At 46.3% G+C, this 19,445-nt stretch overlaps 1 protein-coding gene and 1 pseudogene across 1 annotated transcript in view; one reads left to right on the top strand and one right to left on the bottom strand.

Annotated features, from left to right (window-relative positions):
* LOC145335633 (uncharacterized) overlaps positions 1-19,445 on the top strand; it is a 198,718-nt gene that overhangs the window by 162,279 nt on the left and 16,994 nt on the right. The window contains 6 exon segments of the mRNA XM_080181437.1: positions 10,861-12,443; positions 14,780-15,537; positions 15,540-15,560; positions 17,230-17,244; positions 18,273-18,436; positions 18,550-18,718. Of these exon segments, the coding sequence (XP_080037563.1) occupies positions 11,185-12,443; positions 14,780-15,537; positions 15,540-15,560; positions 17,230-17,244; positions 18,273-18,436; positions 18,550-18,718 (2,386 nt within the window). The 5' untranslated portion in view covers positions 10,861-11,184.
* LOC145335634 (uncharacterized) lies at positions 348-6,450 on the bottom strand (annotated as a pseudogene).

Genomic DNA, 19,445 nt, shown 5'->3' with positions numbered 1-19,445 from the left:
TGATAAAATAATTTTAAAAATGCCTGAGAATGCTTTTTAATTTCTTAACCAACTATCTACCACTGTTTGTTGATTGGTCGGACCCCCCTTTTTACAGATTCGGGTATCTCAGCTGCTGAACACCAGCCAGTCCTGGGATAAGCTTAATTCCAACTCATTCCGAGTAAATATTCTCACAGGTCCTCTGTCAGGGCCCTGCTAAACAGCTTTAATGGTCCATAATTGCAGAAACTGAGCAGTCACAGGAATGTGGTCAAAATCGTCCAGTCCCATCATGCCTCACATTCAATCTGCAGTCCTTCAATTATAACAGAATATGTGTCTGTATGTAGCTGCCTCGGCCACAGTCAACCCCAACACTGCCATCTTGAACTGCTACAATACCTGAGGTGCAAGTACAGCCACAGTGTAATACATCCACAGTGCTATTAGGGAGAGATTTCCAGCTACACATTCCAGACTTTCACTTGACTGTAGGTGGATACCAGATTGATATATTCCATTCACCCACTCCCAAGGTGAGTTTTTCCAATTCCTTTAATGTCCAGGACAATATATTCACAATATTTTTAAAACAGAAATTCAACATTCCCATTTGATTTCAGGTATTAACATATTCTGTTAGTTTGTTCTTTATTGTCAATGTCAGGCTGGGGTTGTTCCCCTTGGAGCAAAGGAGGTTGAGGGGAGATTTGATAGAGGTGGACAAGATTCTGACAGGTTTAGATAAGGTGAGCAAAGAAAAGTTGTTCCCATTCACTGATGGAACAAGGACGAGGAGGACACAGATTTAAAGTTTTGGGTCAGAGATGCAGGGGGAGGAATGTGAGGAAGGATATTTTGATGCAGCAAATAGTAATGAACTGGAACTCACTGCCTATGAGGGTGGAGGAAATGGAGATAATAAACAATTACAAAGGAAATTGGATGGGCATTTGGGGGTGTTTCAAACAGAAATACTGACTAAATATCTCTGAACTTCCTAACACCTTGTCACTGTGATTCTTGTGAAATTTAAAACAAGGTACTTACAGAATGACTCAAACAGCACCAGCCCATTGGAGGCTGAGACCAGCCAGTCCAGCAGAAAGAAACCCTCTGACCCTCCCCATTGACTAACTGTGAGAATGAACAAAATGCAGTCCTGGGCGTAATTGAGAGCAGAAACAATAACAGCAGAATCCAACCCCTGTGAACTTGTTGGTGCCTCAGCAGCTGTGATGAAATTCTGAACCCTTTTCACACACTGAGCAGGTTTCTCCCCAGTGTAACCTCACTGATGTCTCAGCAGGTGGGATAACTGAGTGAATTCCTTCCCACACTGAGAGCAGGTGAATGGCCTCTCCCCATGTGAACTCGCTGGTGTCTCCGCAGGTTGGATAACTGACTGAAACCCTTCCCACACTGAGAGCAGGTAAACAGCTTCTCCCCAGTGTGAACTAGCTGGTGTCTCTGCAGGTGGAATTGTCCAGTGAATCTCTTCCCACACTGAGAGCAGGTGAACGGCTTCTCCCCAGTATGAACACGCTGGTGTCTCTGCAGGCTGGACAATTGAGTGAATCCCTTCCCACACTGAGAGCAGATGAACAGCCTCTCCCCAGTATGAACACGCTGGTGTCTCCGCAGGCTGGAAAATTGAGTGAATCCCTTCCCACACTGAGAGCAGATGAACAGCTTCTCATCAGTGTGAATTTGTTTGTGCTTCTGCATGTCAGATGACCGAGTGAATCCCTTCCCACACTGAGAGCAGGTGAACGGCCTCTCCCCAGTGTGAATGCGCTGATGTGCCTGCAGGTCGGATAACCGAGTGAATCTCTTCTCACACTGAGAGCAGGTGAATGGCCTCTCCCCAGTGTGAATTCGCTGGTGTGTCTGCAAATTGGATAACTGGTTGAATCGCTTCCCACACTCAGAGCAGGTGAATGGCCTCTCCCCAGTGTGAATTCGCTGGTGTCTCTGCAAAGTGGATAACACAGTGAATCCTTTTCCACACTGAGAGCAGGTGAATGGTCTCTCTCCAGTGTGAACTCGCTTGTGCGACTGCAGGTGGGAGAGTCGAATGAATCCCTCCCCACATTGAGAGCAGATGAATGGCCTCTCCCCAGTGTGGCTGCGCCGATGAGCTTCCAGCTCCGATGGGGCTCTGTATCCCTTCCCACAGTCCACACACTTCCATGGTTTCTCCATGGTGCAGGTATTCTTGCCTTTCCCTTGGGTGGACTATCAGTTGAAGCCTCGATCACCCACAGAACACGTGTACAGTCTCTCCCTGCTGTGAATGGTGTGATATTTATTCAGGCTGTGTAACTGGTTAAAGCTCTTCAGTCAGTGCTCTGGAACACCCTCACTTGAATTTGGCAGTGTGTTGATGCTTTTCCAGTCACACTGATGTTTGAAATCTTTTCAAATCTCCTTCCAGATTCAATGCCGATGATATTCAGTTCCCAAGGAACATGACTCTGCCAGATCTCGACCTGATGTTTGAGATTTCAGCCTGTGATTCCTGTAAAACAAGTTGACACAAGTCATCAGTGTCAGTACAAATTCTCATTTCTATGGAACATTCTTTCCTCCCTTATTCCCCAAAAGCTGTGAATCCCCATTCCACACACTCTCCCTCCATTCTCACTCTGCTGTATCTAATATTCACCCTCCCAATTCTGCTCAAGGTGCTGATTCACAGATCCATGCTCAATCAGCCTCACTGCTTCCTGTCCTGGAGATACACAGCTGAAAATCTCCATGCAGGCTGCCAGACAAAGCTATGCCCGTATGACTGGACTAAAAATATGTGGAACATACAGAATGGATTCACTTCCTTTTCCTTCAGTTGCTGCAAGCCCCCAATTTCCCCCAGAATGAGAAAAGAAATGGAAAGTGGGAAACATTGATTTCCTGCCAAATGTTGCACAGAGGAGGGAGTTTCACTCTGAACTTCATTGGCCAACTTCCTCATTATGACTCTCTCTCTCTCAAAGACATTGACATCCTTTGCTCCCTCAGCTTGACACATTTACTTGTCTGGTGAAAAGGATGGTCTCTTTCCTAATGTTCACAATTAAAGGGCTGGTTTCCCTCAGAGATGGCTGACATTTAAGAGAACAATAAATTATTAGAGGACAGAGATATAAGAACATAAGAAATAGGAGCAGGAGTAGGCCATCTAGCCCTTCGAGCCTGCCCCGCCATTCAATAAGATCATGGCTGATCTGTCATGGCTCAGTTCCACATTCCCGCCCTCTCCCCATAACCCTTAATCCCCTCTCTTATCAAAAAGCCATCAACCCGCGTCTTAAAAATATTTAGCGAGGTAGCCTCCACCACTTCAATGGGCAGAGAATTCCAGAGATTCACCACCCTTTGAGTGAAGAAGTTCTTCCTCAACTCCGTTCTAAACCGCCCCCCCTTTATCTTGAGGCTCTCTGCCACTCTCTGCCTCCTATTTGACAACCAATCCTCTATCCACGCTAACACCCTACCCCCAACTCCATGTCCCCTGACCTTCTGCAGTAACCTCTTGTGAGGTACCTTGTCAAACGCCTTCTGAAAACCAAGAAAGACCACATCCATTGGCTCTCCTCTATCCACCGCCCTAGACACATCCTCATAGAACTCCAGTAAATTTGTCAGACACGACTTCCCCTTAACGAAACCGTGCTGCGTCTGCTCTATCAAGAAATTCCCCTCAAGATGCCTTGCTATTTCCTCCTTGATGACGGATTCTAACATTTTACCTACAACAGACGTTAAACTAACCGGCCTATAATTCCCTGCCTTTTGCCTGGCACCCTTCTTAAACAACGGCGTAACATTAGCCGTTTTCCAATCTTCCGGCACTTCCCCGGAATCCAGCAACGTTTGGAAGATAACCACCAAGGCATCCACTATCACCTCCGCCATTTCTTTCAGAACCCTCGGATGCATTCCATCCGGTCCTGGGGACTTGTCCACAATTAGTCCCTCCAGTCTGTCGAGCTGCCGAGTGTTGTTATATTGTGGATCTGATAGATTATTTATGGTTCTGTAACAAAGTACATTTATTATTTCTCGTCTTGTAATGAGGCACTGTAGCTCTGTTATATATTTCCACTCATGGAGTCATTACAGCACAGAAGGAATCCATTCAGTAACTCAAGTCCATGCTGACTTCTGTTGAACAATCCAGTCAGTCCCATTCCCCTTCTATATTCCCTTTCCCCTGCAAGTTTATTTCCTTCATGTGCCCATCTCATTTCTGAAATATATTAAAAGGGGACAGTATACTAATATAGGACAGAGACGTGTCTGATATTGTTACATGTTAGAGATTAGATATATTATTTACGGCTCTGTAATAATATGCACTTATCTGGTTGTGTAACATTGGACTGTAGTTACATTATATATTTGGACAAATCTCTTCCCTCAGAGAATTGTTAGTATCTGGCTTCCTCTCCATGGGGACCAGTGGAGGGATTGAATATCTTCAAGGATGAGTTAGACAGGTTTTGAATGGCAAGGAAGTCAAGGCTTATTGGAACAGGCTGGAAAATGGAGAGAAAGCTCAGATGAGGAAGGATTTCTTCACTCAAGGATGTGGTGAAGTTTTGGATCCCTTTTTCGGAAATTGCATCCCTTTTTTGCAAATCCTTCCATGACATTATTGTTTCCTATTTCCAGTCACACCAGTGTTTGGATCTTTTTCTACAGACACACTTACATTCAGGTTCTGTCAGGTTTTGATCTGCTGTCTGGTTTGAGTTTCCCTTTGAAGTTTGTCGTCAAATTTCCTGAAAAAAAATCATCACCTTCAGTCAAGAATAGAAATTAAGCGAGAAACGTTTCTCTTGGGTTGAGTTTTCTGTGTGTAAATCCTCCCCTCTAACTCCCGGTAAAAGGAGTTTCCAAAGTCCATCACTGTCAGTCCAGGATAGAAATTCACAACATTCTCTCCTCCTGCTGACAGGGAGCACCGCGCATGCGCCCTGCTGCTCAACGCCCCGGTAAAGATGGCTGCCGTTAACTCGGGGCCTCCAACTCAGGCATCTGTGGTCGAGGCCCCAAATGTTACGAACGCGGCACCGAGCACTTCGGGTTTTCCTGAATCCATTGGGTGCTTATAAAGCCTCCCCACCCACCTCGCCGCCTCCATTACCCTCCAGAATAAGCCGTTTCCCTGGAAACCCGGAGCCGATAAAACAACCTTGCTGCCACTGTAGCAGCAACACCCACTGCGCATGCACTTTAGGTCTACAGTACGCATGCGCAAAGTCTGTTGCGAGGCTGGATCATATTCTGATTCACTGTGAATGCTGGGTAAGATAGCCACCATTGAAGTATGTTACTGCATAATCAACATCCTGATCAATCTTTTCTATTTCCTCTCCAAAGCCTCCACATCCTTCTGGTAGTGTGGCAACCAGAATTGAACACTATATTCCAAGTGCGGCCTAAGTTGGGATCTTCCTCTGTTCTGTCCACTCGATGACTTTCTTCTGTGAATATCTAGCTGGAATATTGGACCCTGGTCTGTTTCCTTGTTCATCTTGTTGACTCTAAATATTGAATCTTGTGGTTTCAGACACCAGATAATCAAACTCCCAACCACAGATTATATTTTGCTGACTGTATTAATACTACAGAGTATAGTTACCCCATCCAGAGAAAGGGAGAATGTTGGGGTAGAGATTATTTCTGAGCTGACTGTGAAAATGGATTCATTCAGTCTTTCCATTTACTGATCGAGATCACAATTACACCAGAGGAAGACTACTCAAGCACTTAACGTTTGCAAAGGGATTTCCTGAGCGGTTAGTACTAACTTTAAAATTTCAAAGCATTTGATCCAATTTCAACATTATTATTGGTGAGGGCAATTTAACTGTTCTATCTAGGAGTACATAAATCACTTGTTCACCCCAACAAATTCACACCTATCTGTGGTTGTTTGTTATGTTGTCAGTCACACCCAGGACAGCACTCTGGTAGAAGGCCTTTGCTGCTTAGTTGCTATATGAATTGATTTAACACACTTGATCCTTGACCCAATGGTATCAATCATAATCAGGTTGCAAATCGTACTTTCGATTGAACAATATAGGTTTAAATGGCGAGGTGATTACCCAACACTCTCTGCGAGTGAGAATGTGTCCTATCCACATTACTGCAACTGTTGCGCAGGCGCGGTACCAGGCTCTGGCTGGGACATGCGCAGTTTCTGACGCCGTCCGGAGCATGCGCATTCCGGGCTGTGACTGGCGCTGCGAGGAGCCGGAAAGAAACAATGGAGTGAGGTTCAGTAATGGAGCCGCTGGGTGACCGGGGAGGGATAGAAGCAACGGAGTGGGCTGGGAGGCTTCACAAACACCTTGTGAATGCCTCAATCCAGATAATATGTTCCCGGTACCGTTTCAATCGGCACCGAATAGAGTCGGAGCTGAGCGGCTCCAGGCCCGGGTTACCGGCCGCCATCTTTATAGGAATAATGTACGACAGGGCGCATGCGCTGTGAGCCTGGACCAGTTACCAACTCTCCCGGATTGGACTGGAGTCTCCAGGAATTTTTTTATTTGTCCATGGGATGTGGGAGTCACTGGCTGGGCCAGAATTTATTGTCCATCCCTAATTATCCTTCAAATGAGTGGTTTGCTAGGCCATCTCAGAGGGCATTTTAAGAGTCAACCACATTAAGAACATAAGAAATAGGAGCAGGAGTAGGCCATCTGGCCCTTCGAGCCTGCCCCGCCATTCAATAAGATCATGGCTGATCTGTCGTGGCTCAGTTCCACTTTCCGGCCCTCTCCCCATAACCCTTAATCCCCTCTCTTATCAAAAACCCATCAACCTGCTTCTTGAAAATATTTAGCGAGGTAGCCTCCACCACTTCAACGGGCAGAGAATTCCAGAGATTCACCACCCTTTGAGTGAAGAAGTTCCTCCTCAACTCCGTTCTAAAACGCCCCCCCTTTATCTTGAGGCTGTGCCCCCTAGTCCTACTGTCCTTTCTGAGCGGGAAGTCTCTCCACCTCTATCCTATCCATCCCATTCATCATCTTATACGTCTCAATGAGATCTCCCCTCATTCTTCTAAACTCCAACGAGTACAAGCCTAGTTTATTCAGCCTCTCCTCATAGCTCAACCCCCTCAACTCCGGTATCAGCCTAGTAAACCTCCTCTGCACTCCCTCCAAGGCCAAAATATCTTTGCGCAGGTGCGGCGCCCAAAACTGCACACAGTACTCCAGCTGCGGCCTCACCAATGCCCTATACAGCTGCAGCAAGACCTCCCTACTTTTATATTCAATCCCCTTTGCTATGAAGGCCAGCATCCCATTTGCCTTCCTGACCACCTGCTGCACCTGCAAGCTGGGTTTTTGCGACTCATGCACAAGGACCCCGAGGTCCCTCTGCACCATCGCCTGCTGCAGTTTTTCGCCACATAAGTAATAGTCCTTCCTACCATTCTTCCTACCAAAGTGGACCACCTCACACTTGCCAACATTAAATTCCATTTGCCATTTCCTGGCCCATTCGCCCAGCCTATCTAGATCCTTCTGCAGACTCTCCACACCCTCCGCACAATTTGCCGTTCCCCCAATCTTGGTGTCATCCGCAAATTTCGACACCCTACACTCGGTTCTTGATACACATTGCTCTTGATATACAGTTAGACCAGACTGGAGAAGGATGGCAGATATTTTTCCTAATTCATTCACACTGTGGGTGTCACTGGCTGGGACAGCATTCATCACCCATTCCTATTTTCTCTTCAACTGAGTTTCAGAGGACATTTTAAGACTCAACCACATTGCTGTGGATCTGGAGTCACACATAGACTAGACCAGGTAAAGAGAGCAGATTTCCCTTCCTCAAAGACATTAGTGAACGAGATGGGACGTTTCATGGTCATCAGTAGGCTTTTAGTTCCAGATTTTAATTATATTCAAAATTTACCATACCATAGGATCATAGAATGCCTACAGTGCAGAATTTTCCCCATCAAGTATGCACTGACTCTCCAACAGAGTAGCTTCCCAGGCCCACCAGCCAGCCCTATCCCTGTAACCATGTGCATTTAGCATGGCTAATCCACCTAACCTACACATCTTTGGACTGTGGGATTCAAACCTGAATTTCTGGAAAATTGTCTGGACATTAAAATATATACTTTTTTGTAATTGTTCTTTGAATATTTCTTTTCACTGGCTATTAAAGTATTGACAACAGATGAAGGTTGTTTGGTTGACCGTCAGTCATTATCCTGTAAAGTGATGAGTCTTTTTGCTTTCCAGTTGGCCTAGGAAAGCAGTGTGGGATTGATGTGTTGACTGATTAGTGGTTGAAGATGGGGGCAATATAAAAGATGTGATAAAACATCCAGGAACTCATTGAATCACAGTTGGTGATTATAGAGGAGAGAATGTTGTGAATTTCTATCCTGGACTGACAGTGATGGTTTCTGTAAATTTACAGAGTGCTGGAAGTGGAGAATTGACAGACGGGAAACACAAATCAAACATCACATCGTGATCTGACTGAGTCACTCAACACAACAGGACCTGAATGTGAGCAGAATCTGAATGTGGAATGTTACAGGTTTGTTGATTCTGTCAGAGAGAAAATTTCAGGTCTTACTGTGACTGGAAAAACCCTGAGATTCACAAATCCTGGTTAAGAAGCACCTCTACTCAGGATGGTAAAGGTTTGGAACTCTGTCCTACAGAAGGCAGTTGATGCTAAATGAGTTGCTACCTTTAAACCTTGAGACAGATAAATTTTTGTCAAATCCCCCTCAGCCCTGTACTCCCCTCACTGCCCAAACACTCCTCATTGCCCAAACCCTCTTCAATTCCCCTCCAAAATCCCTCTCAGCCCCATACCCCCCACTGCCCAAACCCTCTTCAATCCCCCTCCAAATCCCTCTCAGCCCCGTACCCACCACTGCCCAAACCCTCGTCAATTCCCCTCCAAATCCCTCTCAGCCCCGTACCCCCCACTGCCCAAACCCTCTTCAATCCCCCCTCCAAATCCCTTTCAACTGTACAAAATAAAACCTTACAATCAAAAGAGAAATGAGAGAGGGAGAGCAGGAAATTCCACACTCCCATCCTGAAGTGGCTGCTGCACATTTTTTTGAACCATTGAATCCAGCCACTTAAACCCTGTTGGGGAATGCAAAAGGGCTCCTGAGAATTAGGCCTTGAAGTGAGGCCTAGTCACAGAGGCTGCATTATACCTCAGCTAGAAAGAACAAATCTCCCTCTCCCCAGTTAACCAGAACAATCCTCTCCTTCCACACCCACAAATCCCAGCGCCCTGTCTAAAAACACAAGCACGACTCTGGGATTGAGACCAAGCCATTCCCCCAGGCTCAGGAATTTGAATTTCTGCTCCCTCTCCCTCCTGAGTTCTTTACAGTGACAGGGAGAGAGAGAGAGAGAGACTGAGAATGTTACAATCCGGATCCCACAGGGAATCCCACACTGCAGGAGGACACCTCCACCCCAACAGCCTCTGTCACTGTCCCCAACCCCTGTTCACTGAGCCCCCGACACTCCCCACCCCTTCTCCATTCACCCTGCTTCTCTCTGCTACCCCACCCTCCTTCTTACCCTCCATCTTTTTTACATTTAAATTGTGGGGCACAGTCACAGTGTGAGGAATATGGTGGGGGGAGAAACACAGAGAATGAGTGCGCAGCAAGATCCCACATACGCACAGCCTGAACAGGGCCAGATAGAAAGTGATATTGTCAGGACTGGGGTCAAGTGAGTGGGAAATAAGGGAATCAGACATCTTCCTCTCTCTCCCTCTCCACACGAGACCCCACCCCCAGATTCTGTGTCTCTTCTCACCCCCTCACCACAACCCCCACAAACCTCACTTTTTGCTGACTTTTCCTATTTTCCCCTCACTCTGCCCCCACTTCTTACCATGTCTCTTTCTCTCTCTCTCCATCTCTCTCCCCGTCTGTCTGTGTCTCTCCTCCCCCCTTCTCTCCCCCTCCTCTCTCTCCCCCCATTGAATATTGTAATGAAGTTGCATATATTAGGTAAAAAATGTGGTGTTTGCCCAATATAAATATTGAAAAGAAATGCTGAGAAAACTAAAATAAATCATCCAGTGTTGAGTCTTTCAAAAGCCTGTGTCTTTGTGCTTGGGATTTTAAACTGCAGAAAGCAGGCTGCAGAAGACAACTTTACAACATTTGTGTCCAAAGCAGCAGCCAGAATCCCAGCAGAGTAAAACAGGCTTTGAATTGGACAAATGGTTTTAAAACAAACTCTCAAACACATACAACCAATAGACAGTTTCATTTTACAGATATTTAATTTACTCTTTGCCACCCACCAAAGGGTTAACATGTTTGTGACTAATTACAAAGCCAGGCTATTTTAACCCCAGGGTTTCTGGCTCCAGGCCTCCCCACCCCACAATCTATCCAGAACCTCATCTGAGAGCCAGGGGAAAGGACAGAGTCTGGAAACCCTGGAAAGAGCTAAACTCCCCTGTTTAACCTGGTAACAAGCTGTGTCCATCCCCTTAGGGAGAGACTTTCTAAAATCACCCTCTAAGCATTGATTTATTTTTATCAATCAGTCACACCATTGTGGGCTTCCTGAGACTTTTCTCCAGAGACTGGGAACTGGGCACTGACTCCACACGAGAGACCACTCCCACCTCCTCCTCTCTCCCCCCCCCAGATCCTGTGTCTCTTCCCACCCCCTCACTGTCACACCCCACAAACTTCACTTCTTGTTGTCTTTTGCTCATTCTCAGTGGGGAATGAGAGAGGAAAAAATGTCCTTAGAAAATAGAATTGTCTGTTCTGAATTTCTATCCTGTACTGACACTGATGACTTGTGTCAACTTGTTTTACAGGATATTGAAAGAGGAATCACAGGCTGAAATCTCAAACGTCAGGTCTAGACCTGGCAGAGTCATATTCCTTGTGATCTGAATATCATTGGCCATTGAATCTGGAAGGAGATTTGAAAAGATGTCAAACATCAGTGTGACTGGAAAAGCATCAACACACTTCCACATTCAAGTGAGTGTGTTCCAGAGCACTGACTGAAGAGTTTTAACCAGTTACACAGCCTGAATAAATATCACACCATTCACAGCGGGGAGAGACTGTACACGTGTTGTGTGAGTGGACAAGGCTTCAACTGATTGTCTACCCAAGGCAAGGACACCTGTAGCATGGAGAAACCATGGAAATGTGCAGACTGTGGAAAAAGATACAGTGCCCCATCAGAGCTGGAAGCTCATCGGCGTAACCACACTGGGGAGAGGCCGTTCACCTGCTGTCAGTGTGGGAAGGGATTCATTCGGTTTTCCCAATTGCAGAGACACCAGCGAGTTCACACTGGAGAGAGACCTTTCACCTGCTCTCAGTGTGGAAAGGGATTCACTGCGTTATCCACTTTGCAGACACACCAGCGAACTCACACTGGGGAGAGGCCATTCACCTGCTCTCAGTGTGGAAAGGGATTCATTGACTCATCCAACCTGCAGACACACCAGCGAATTCACACTGGGGAGAGGCCATTCACTTGCTCTCAGTGTGGAAAGGGATTCACGCGGTTATCCCACCTGCAGACACATCAGCGAGTTCACACTGGGGAGAAGCCATTCACCTGTTCTCAGTGTGGGAAGAGATTCACTGATTCATACAGCCTGCAGTCACACCAGCGAGTTCACACTGGAGAGAGACCATTCACCTGCTGTCAATGTGGGAAGGCATTCACTGTGTTATCCACTTTGCAGAGACACCAGCGAGTTCACACAGGAGAGAGGCCATTCACCTGCTCTCAGTGTGGAAAGAGATTCAACCAGTTATCCAATCTGTGGACACACCAGCGAATTCACACTGGGGAGAGGCCATTCATCTGCTCTCAGTGTGGGGAGGGATTCACTCAGTTATCCACCTTGCAGAGACACCAGCAATTTCACACTGGGGAGAGGGCGTTCACCTGCTCTCAGTGTGGGAAGCAATTCACTCAGGCATCCAGCCTGCGGACACACCAGCGAGTTCACACTGGGGACAGGCCATTCACCTGCTCTCAGTGTGGGAAAGGATTCACTCGAATATCCGACCTGGGGATACACCAGCGAGTTCACACTGGGGAGAGGCCGTTCACCTGCTCTCAGTGTGGGGAGGGATTCACTCAGTCATCCCAATTGCAGAGACACCAGCGAACTCACACTGGGGAGAGGCCGTTCAGCTGCTCTGCTTGTGGGAAGAGATTCAACCAGTTATCCAGCCTGCAGAGACACCAGCGAGTTCATACTGGGGACAGGCCGTTCACCTGCTCTCAGTGTGGGAAGGGATTCACTCAGTCATCCACCCTGCGGACACACCAGCGAGTTCACACTGGGGAGAGGCCGTTCACCTGCTTTCAGTGTGGGAAGGGATTCAGAATTTCATCCCAGCTTCTGAGACACCAACAAGTTCACGAGTGATATTCAGGGTTGGATTCTGCTGTTACTCTTTCAGCTCTCAGTTACATCCAGGACTGCATTTTGTTCATTCTCACAGTTGGTGAATGGGGAGGGACAGAGTATTTCTTACACTGGGGAGACCATGCAGACCGCTACATCAACGGATGAATGAAAACCGCTTAACAATCACCAGGCAAGACTGTTCTCTTCCTGTTGGGGAACACTTCAGCAGTCATGGGCATTCGGCCTCTGGTCTTCGGGTAAGCGTTCTCCAAGGCGTCCTTCACAACGCATGACAGCGCAGAGTCGCTGAGCAGAGACTGATCGCCAAGTTCCGTGCACATGAGGATGGCCTCAACTGGAATCTTGGGTTCATGTCACACTATCTGTAACCCCCACGACTTGCCTGGATTGCATAATTTCACTAACACTCCTGTCTGGAGATAATACACATCTATTTAACTTGTGCTCAATGCTCTCTCCACTTACATTGTCTGTACCTTTAAGACTTGTTTAGCTGTAAAGTCTGGTGTTTCAATCACTATCCTGTGATTGAGTTTGTGTCTTTATACGCTCTGGGAGATCTTTTCACAAACAATCACCTGACGAAGGAGCAGCAAGCGCTCGAAAGCTAATGGTGTTTGCTACTAAATAAACCTGTTGGACTTTAACCAGGTGTTGTAAGACTTCTGACTATTGTAATATTTGATGCCTTGGCTAAAGATAAGTATCCTATATCCCTTCTTAACCACTTTATCAGTCTGGTCCTGTCTTCAGGGTCCGATGGACATGCACCCCAAGATCCCTCTGGTCCTCTGTACTTCCTGGTGTCCTATTGTTCATTGTGTATTCCCTTGTTAGTCCTTCCAAAATGCATCACCTCAGACATTTTGGGGTTAAATTACATTTGCCACTGTTCTGCCCATCTAACCAGCCAGTCATATTGTCCTGTAATCTAAGGCTTTCCTCCTCGCTATTTACCACAACACTAATTTTTGTATCATCAGCAAACTTACTGATCGAACCCCCACATTCATGTCCACAGGAAGCTCCGCGCGGCCATTGATACAAGACTCTGATTGGCTGGAGGACCAGCGCCATCCGGTCCTCCACACGTTGCCATTGGTCAATCTCCCGCATGTGGGCACTGAGGAGGCGGAACCCGAACCCACGTGGAGGTGGGCGGGTCTTTGACCGCCACCGCACTGAGCTGGTGTCCAATCCGCAGTGTTTTGCTTCTGTTACCTTGGCTCGAGGGGCGGGGGGGGGAAATGGGAGAAAAAGCGTGGGGGCGGGGCTCCTGAGTTCGTGTGCCCGGGCGTGCGCACTGAAATCCTAGGACGTCACCGCAGAGCAGAGTGATTCCTATTGGCTGATTCAGGCAGTGCTCGATTGTGACGTAACGATGCGGAAGTTGGCCAATGAGCTTTAGAAGAAACTTCCTCCTCTGTGCGACCTCTGGGAGGAAATCAATGTTTCCCCCTTTCCATTTCTTTCCTCATTCTGGGGGAAATTGGGGACTTGCAGCAACTGAAGGGTAAGGAAGCGAATCCAGTCTGTATATTCCGCACGTTTTTAGTCCAGTCATATCTGTGTGGCAGCCTGCATGGAGATTTTCAGCTAGTGACGTTTGCTACCAAATAAACCTGTTGGACTTTAACCTGGTGTTGTAAGACTTCTTACTGTGTTTACCCCAGTCCAAAGCCGACATCTCCACATCCAGGACAGGAAGCAGTGAGTATGAATCTGTCAATCAGCCTCAATCATCAACTTCAGGAGAATTGGGAGGGTGAATATTAGATACAACAGAGTGAGAATGGAGGGAGCGTGTGTGGGGTGGAGATTTACAGCTTTTGGGGAATGAGAGAGAAAGAATGTTTCATAGAAACTTCTGAATTTCGATCCTGTACTGACACTGATGACTTGTGTCAACTTGTTTTACAGGATATTGAAAGAGGAATCACAGGCTGAAATTTCAAATGTCAAGTCTAGATCTGGCAGAGTCATGTTCCTTGGAACCTGAATATCATCGACCATTGAATCTGGAAGGAGATTTGAAAAGATTTCAAACATCAGTGTGACTGGAAAAGCATCAACACACTTCCACATTCAAGTGAGAGTGTTCCAGAGCACTGACTGAAGAGCTTTAACCAGTTACACAGCCTGAATAAATATCACACCATTCACAGTGGGGAGAGACTGTACATGTGTTTTGTGTGTGTGGACGAGTCTTCAAATAATTGTCCACCCAAGGCAGAGGCAAGGACGCCTGCACCATGGAGAAACCATGGAAATGTGCAGACTGTGGAAAGAGATACAGATACCCCTATCTGCTGGATGCTCATCGGCGCAGCCACACTGGCGAGAGGCCGTTCATCTGCTCTCAATGTGGGGAGGGATTCATTCGACTCCCCCACCTGCAGTCACACAAGCGAGTTCACACTGGAGAGAGGCCATTCACCTGCTCTCAGTGTGGAAAAGGATTCACTGTGTTATCCACTTTGCAGAGACACCAGCGAATTCACACTGGGGAGAGGCCGTTCACCTGCTCTCAGTGTGGGAAGGGATTCAACCAGTTATCCAATCTGCGGACACACCAGCGAGTTCACACTGGGGAGAGGCCATTCACCTGCTCTCAGTGTGAGAAGAGATTCACTCGGTTATCCGACTTGCAGGCACATCAGCGCATTCACACTGGGGAGAGGCCGTTCACCTGCTCTCAGTGTGGGAAGGGATTCACTGTGTCATCCACCTTGCAGAGGCACAATCGAATTCACAATGGGGAGAGGCCATTCACCTGCTCTCAGTGTGGGAAGGGATTCATTCAATTGTCCAGCCTGCAGACACACCAGCGAGTTCACACTGGGGAGAGTTTGTTCATCTGCTCTCAGTGTGGGAAGGGATTCACACAGTTCTCCAGCCTGCAGACACACCAGCGTGTTCACACTGGGGAGAGACCGTTCACCTGCTCTCAGTGTGGGAAGGGATTCACTCGACAATTCCACCTGCGGACACACCAGCGAGTTCACACTGGGGAGAAGCCGTTTACCTGCTCTCAGTGTGGGAAGGGTTTCAGTCAGTTATCCAACCTGCAGAGACACCAGCGAGTTCACACGGTGGGAGGCCATTCACCTGCTCTCAGTGTGGGAAGAGATTCACTGAGTTATCCCACCTGCTGAGACGTCAGTGAGGTTACTCTGGGGAGGAACCTGCTCAGTGTATAAAAAAGAGTTCAGAATTTCATCACAGCTGCTGAGGCACCAACAAGCTCACAGGGGTTGGATTCTGCTGTTATTGTTTCTGTTCTCACAGCCAGGACTGCATTTTGTTCATTCTCACAGTTGGTCATTGGAGAGGGTCAGAGGGTTTCTTTCTGCTGGACTGGCTGGTCTGAGCCTCCAGTGGGCTGATGCTCTTTGAGTCTTTTTGTGAATACCTTGTTTTAAATTTCACAAGGATCACAGAGTGACAGGGTGTTAGGAAGGTCAGAGATATTTAGTCAGTATTTCTGTTTGAAACCCCCTCAAATGCCCATCCAATTTCCTTTGTAATTGTTCAGTGTCTCCATTTCCTCCACCCTCGTAGGCAGCAAGTTCCAAGTCATTACCATTCGCTGCACCAAAATATTCTTTCTCACGTTCTACCCTCCGCATCTCTGACCCAAAACCTTAAATCTCTGACCCCCTCGTCCTTGTCCCATCAGCTAATGGGAACAGATTTTCTTTGTCCATCTTATCTAAATCTGTCAGAATCTTAACCATCTCTTTCAAATCTCCCCTCAACCCCCTTTGTTCCAAGGGGAACAACCCCAGTCTGACGTCGACAATAAAGAACAAACTAACAGAATATGTTAATACCTGAAATCAAATGGGAATGTTTAGTTTCTGTTTTAAAGATATTGTGAATATATTGTCCTGGACAATAATGAAATTGGGATAACTCACCTTGGGTGTGGTTGAATGGAATATATCGATCTGGTATCCACCTTTTAATTAGTGAAAGTCTGGAATGTGTAGCTTCAAATCCCTAATAGCACTGTGGATGTATTTACAGGCATTGTAGCAGTTCAAGAAGGCAGTGTTGGGGTTGACCATGGCCGAGGCAGCTACATACAGACACATATTCTGTTATAATTGAAGGACTGCAGATTGAATGTGAAACATTATGGGACTGGACTGTCTTGACCATATTCCTGTGACAGCTCAGTTTCTGCAATTACGGACCATTAAAGCTGCTTAGCAGGGCCCCAACAGAGGACCTGGTGAGAATATTTACTCGGAATGAGTTGGAATTAAACTTACCCCAGGACTGGCTGGTGTTCAGCGGCTGAGATACCCGAATCTGTAAAAAAGGGGGTCTGACCAATCAACAAACAGTGGTGGGTAGTTGGTTAAGAAATTAAGAAGCATTGTTTAAATTAATTTATCTTAAATTTGTGATAAAAACGGTGACTGATTTGTGACCCGATTGTCAGTGAAGTGACGGTATACTCCAAGTAGCACTGGACTGAAAAGCGGACCCTCTGAGAGTAGATCCGAATGGTTATTATCTTACCCCATCATGGCCAGTGAAAAATCAGAGCTCGAGTGGGGACCGGACAGGTCTCTTACCTGCCATTTGGAAACTAAGAACACAAAACCTATCGATAAAATGGTTCGAGAATTGAGCCATTTCGAGTCTGGATGACACTTCATAAGAGCTCTGATAAAGGGTTATCCAGACTCGAGACATTGACTCTATTCTCTCTCCACAGATGCTGTCAGAACTGCTGAGATTTTCCAGCATTTTGTGCTTTTGTTTCAGATTCCAGCATCCGCAGTATTTCATTTTTATGATAAAATGAGATTTGGAATCCCCTCGATCCTCCCCCAAAACAGAGGGAGTGGTGGGAGAGGAAAAAAAGGGTAAGAATGAAGAAGCCTGGCTTCTGATTCTCCGAGCCCATGTAGAATTAACACAATGAGTGAATCAGTTTATAAAGCACAAAAGTTACCATCCCTAACTATAACTGATCAAATTACAATAATTAGGTTGAGGAATGTAACAAAAAACTGAATAGATGAAGTTTAAAATCAAGTTTGTTTTGTTGTTAGAAAAGTTTTAAAAATTATGTAAAGTGCCATAATTATGTGCAAGTTTTTTCTGCTCACTCCCTACGTCTTTAGGCTCTGTAGAAAAGTTAATCCTTTCAGCAATCAGTTGATTTGTCTTTAAATCACTCAGAAACTCATGTCTGTTTTAATTTATAATTGTGGATTTATTCAAACCAGTTAAATCTGGAAATTTTAAATGTAGCCTGGAGGAATAACTGTGAGAATTCTCTTGTTGTCACCTCAAACCCAGATAAAGAACAAAAATTTTACAGGTGGTAATGGTAATTCAATAAACTGTTTGTCGATGGAATCAGGCTTGAGTGTTGAATGATTCTTCTGAGTTCATTGCCCCCAACACACTGGGTACGTTACCACTGGAGAGCAGGTATTGCCAAAACCTTCAGACAATACAAAGACTCACGAAAGCCAGTGTCCCAGTTTAAAGACTTGTCTTTTATTTGACCAACGATCGAAGGGAAACATTATTGGACAGTGTAATACCTCTCTAGAAGAGAAGTATCCTGATCTCTGCAATAACTCTGACATAAAATGCTTAGGATAGATCAATTATACATTCTTCATGTCAAATTCTCCCGCCTTTCATTAGTTGTGAACCAATCATTTTCCATACAAAGAAAATCATTCATACTTTAATCATTAATTGCATTTTACCCTCTGACATTCTATGTCATTTAACTTAATGCTGGTAGTGTCTAAAATGCCTAATGGTTTAAAATTTCTCAAACTTATTAGGAATTTTCTCCAACAGCTTGCCATTGCAGAGCTCGGAGTACAGCACTTGTTTTGGGAGTCTTGTGTGGGGCTTGAGGACAATGTGGCCCGCCCATCGCAGCTGGTCTAGTGTGACCAGTGCCTCGCTACTGGGGATATTGGCCTGGGGGAGGACGCTCACTTTGGTATGCCTATCCTACCAGTGGATTTGCAGGATTTTGTGGAGGCAACTTTGGTGGCATCTCTCCAGGGACTTGAGGTGTCTGCTGTTCCCTGTCCATGTTTCTGATGGATACAGGAGGGCGGGGACCACAGCTGCTCTGTAGACCATGAGCTTGGTGCTGGATTTGAGGTCTCGGGCTTCGAACACCCTGTTCCTCATGTGCCCGAAGCCTGCACTGGCGTATTGGAGTCACTGCTGGATTTCATCGCCGATGTCTGCCTGTGCCAACAGGAGGCTCCCAGGTGTGGGAAATGATCCACATTGTCCAGGAGCTCACCGTGGATTTTGGTGGTCGGGAGGGGGAGCAGGAGTGGGCTGGGAGAGAGCCTTTGTTTCCCGGATGTTTAGTCTGAGGCCCATTCTCTCACAGGCCTCACTGGAAGCATCAACGATAGTTTGTAGATAAGTTTAAACTTGTTTATTGCTGTCACAAATAGGCTTATGTTAATGCTACAATAAAGTTACTGTGAAAATCCGCTAGATCAACCACTGAGTGTGCTCACAGACACACTCAGATTGTGGACAAAGCCCAATCCCTCACTCAAACCAGTCTCCCACTGCCTTGGAAAAGCAGTCATCATTATTAAGTACCCCATGCACCCCGGACATTCTCTCTTCCATCTTCGTCCATTGAGAAAAAGAGACAAAAGTCTGAGGACATGTATCAACCGACTCAAAAACAGCTTCTTGCATGCTGTCAGCAGACTTTTGAGTGGACCTAACACATACACCTCTGACTGTAACATTCTGCACTCTCTCCTTCCCTTTGTACAGTATGCTCTGTCTGTATAGCGTAAGAAACAATACTTTTCACTGTAAACTAATACACGTGACAATAATAAATCAAATCAAATAGGCATTTTTAAATTTAATTTGTGGGACATGGGCATTGCTGGCTGGCCAGCATTTATTGCCCATCCCTAGTTGCCTGAGGGCATTTGAGAGTTAACCACGTCACTGTGACTCTGGAG

The sequence above is a fragment of the Carcharhinus amblyrhynchos genome, unplaced genomic scaffold (assembly GCF_965287045.1).
Source record: "Carcharhinus amblyrhynchos unplaced genomic scaffold, sCarAmb.v2.hapA scaffold_39, whole genome shotgun sequence".
In the NCBI taxonomy this organism is placed as follows: Eukaryota; Metazoa; Chordata; class Chondrichthyes; order Carcharhiniformes; family Carcharhinidae; genus Carcharhinus; species Carcharhinus amblyrhynchos.
This window is presented reverse-complemented; position numbering and strand designations above follow the sequence as displayed.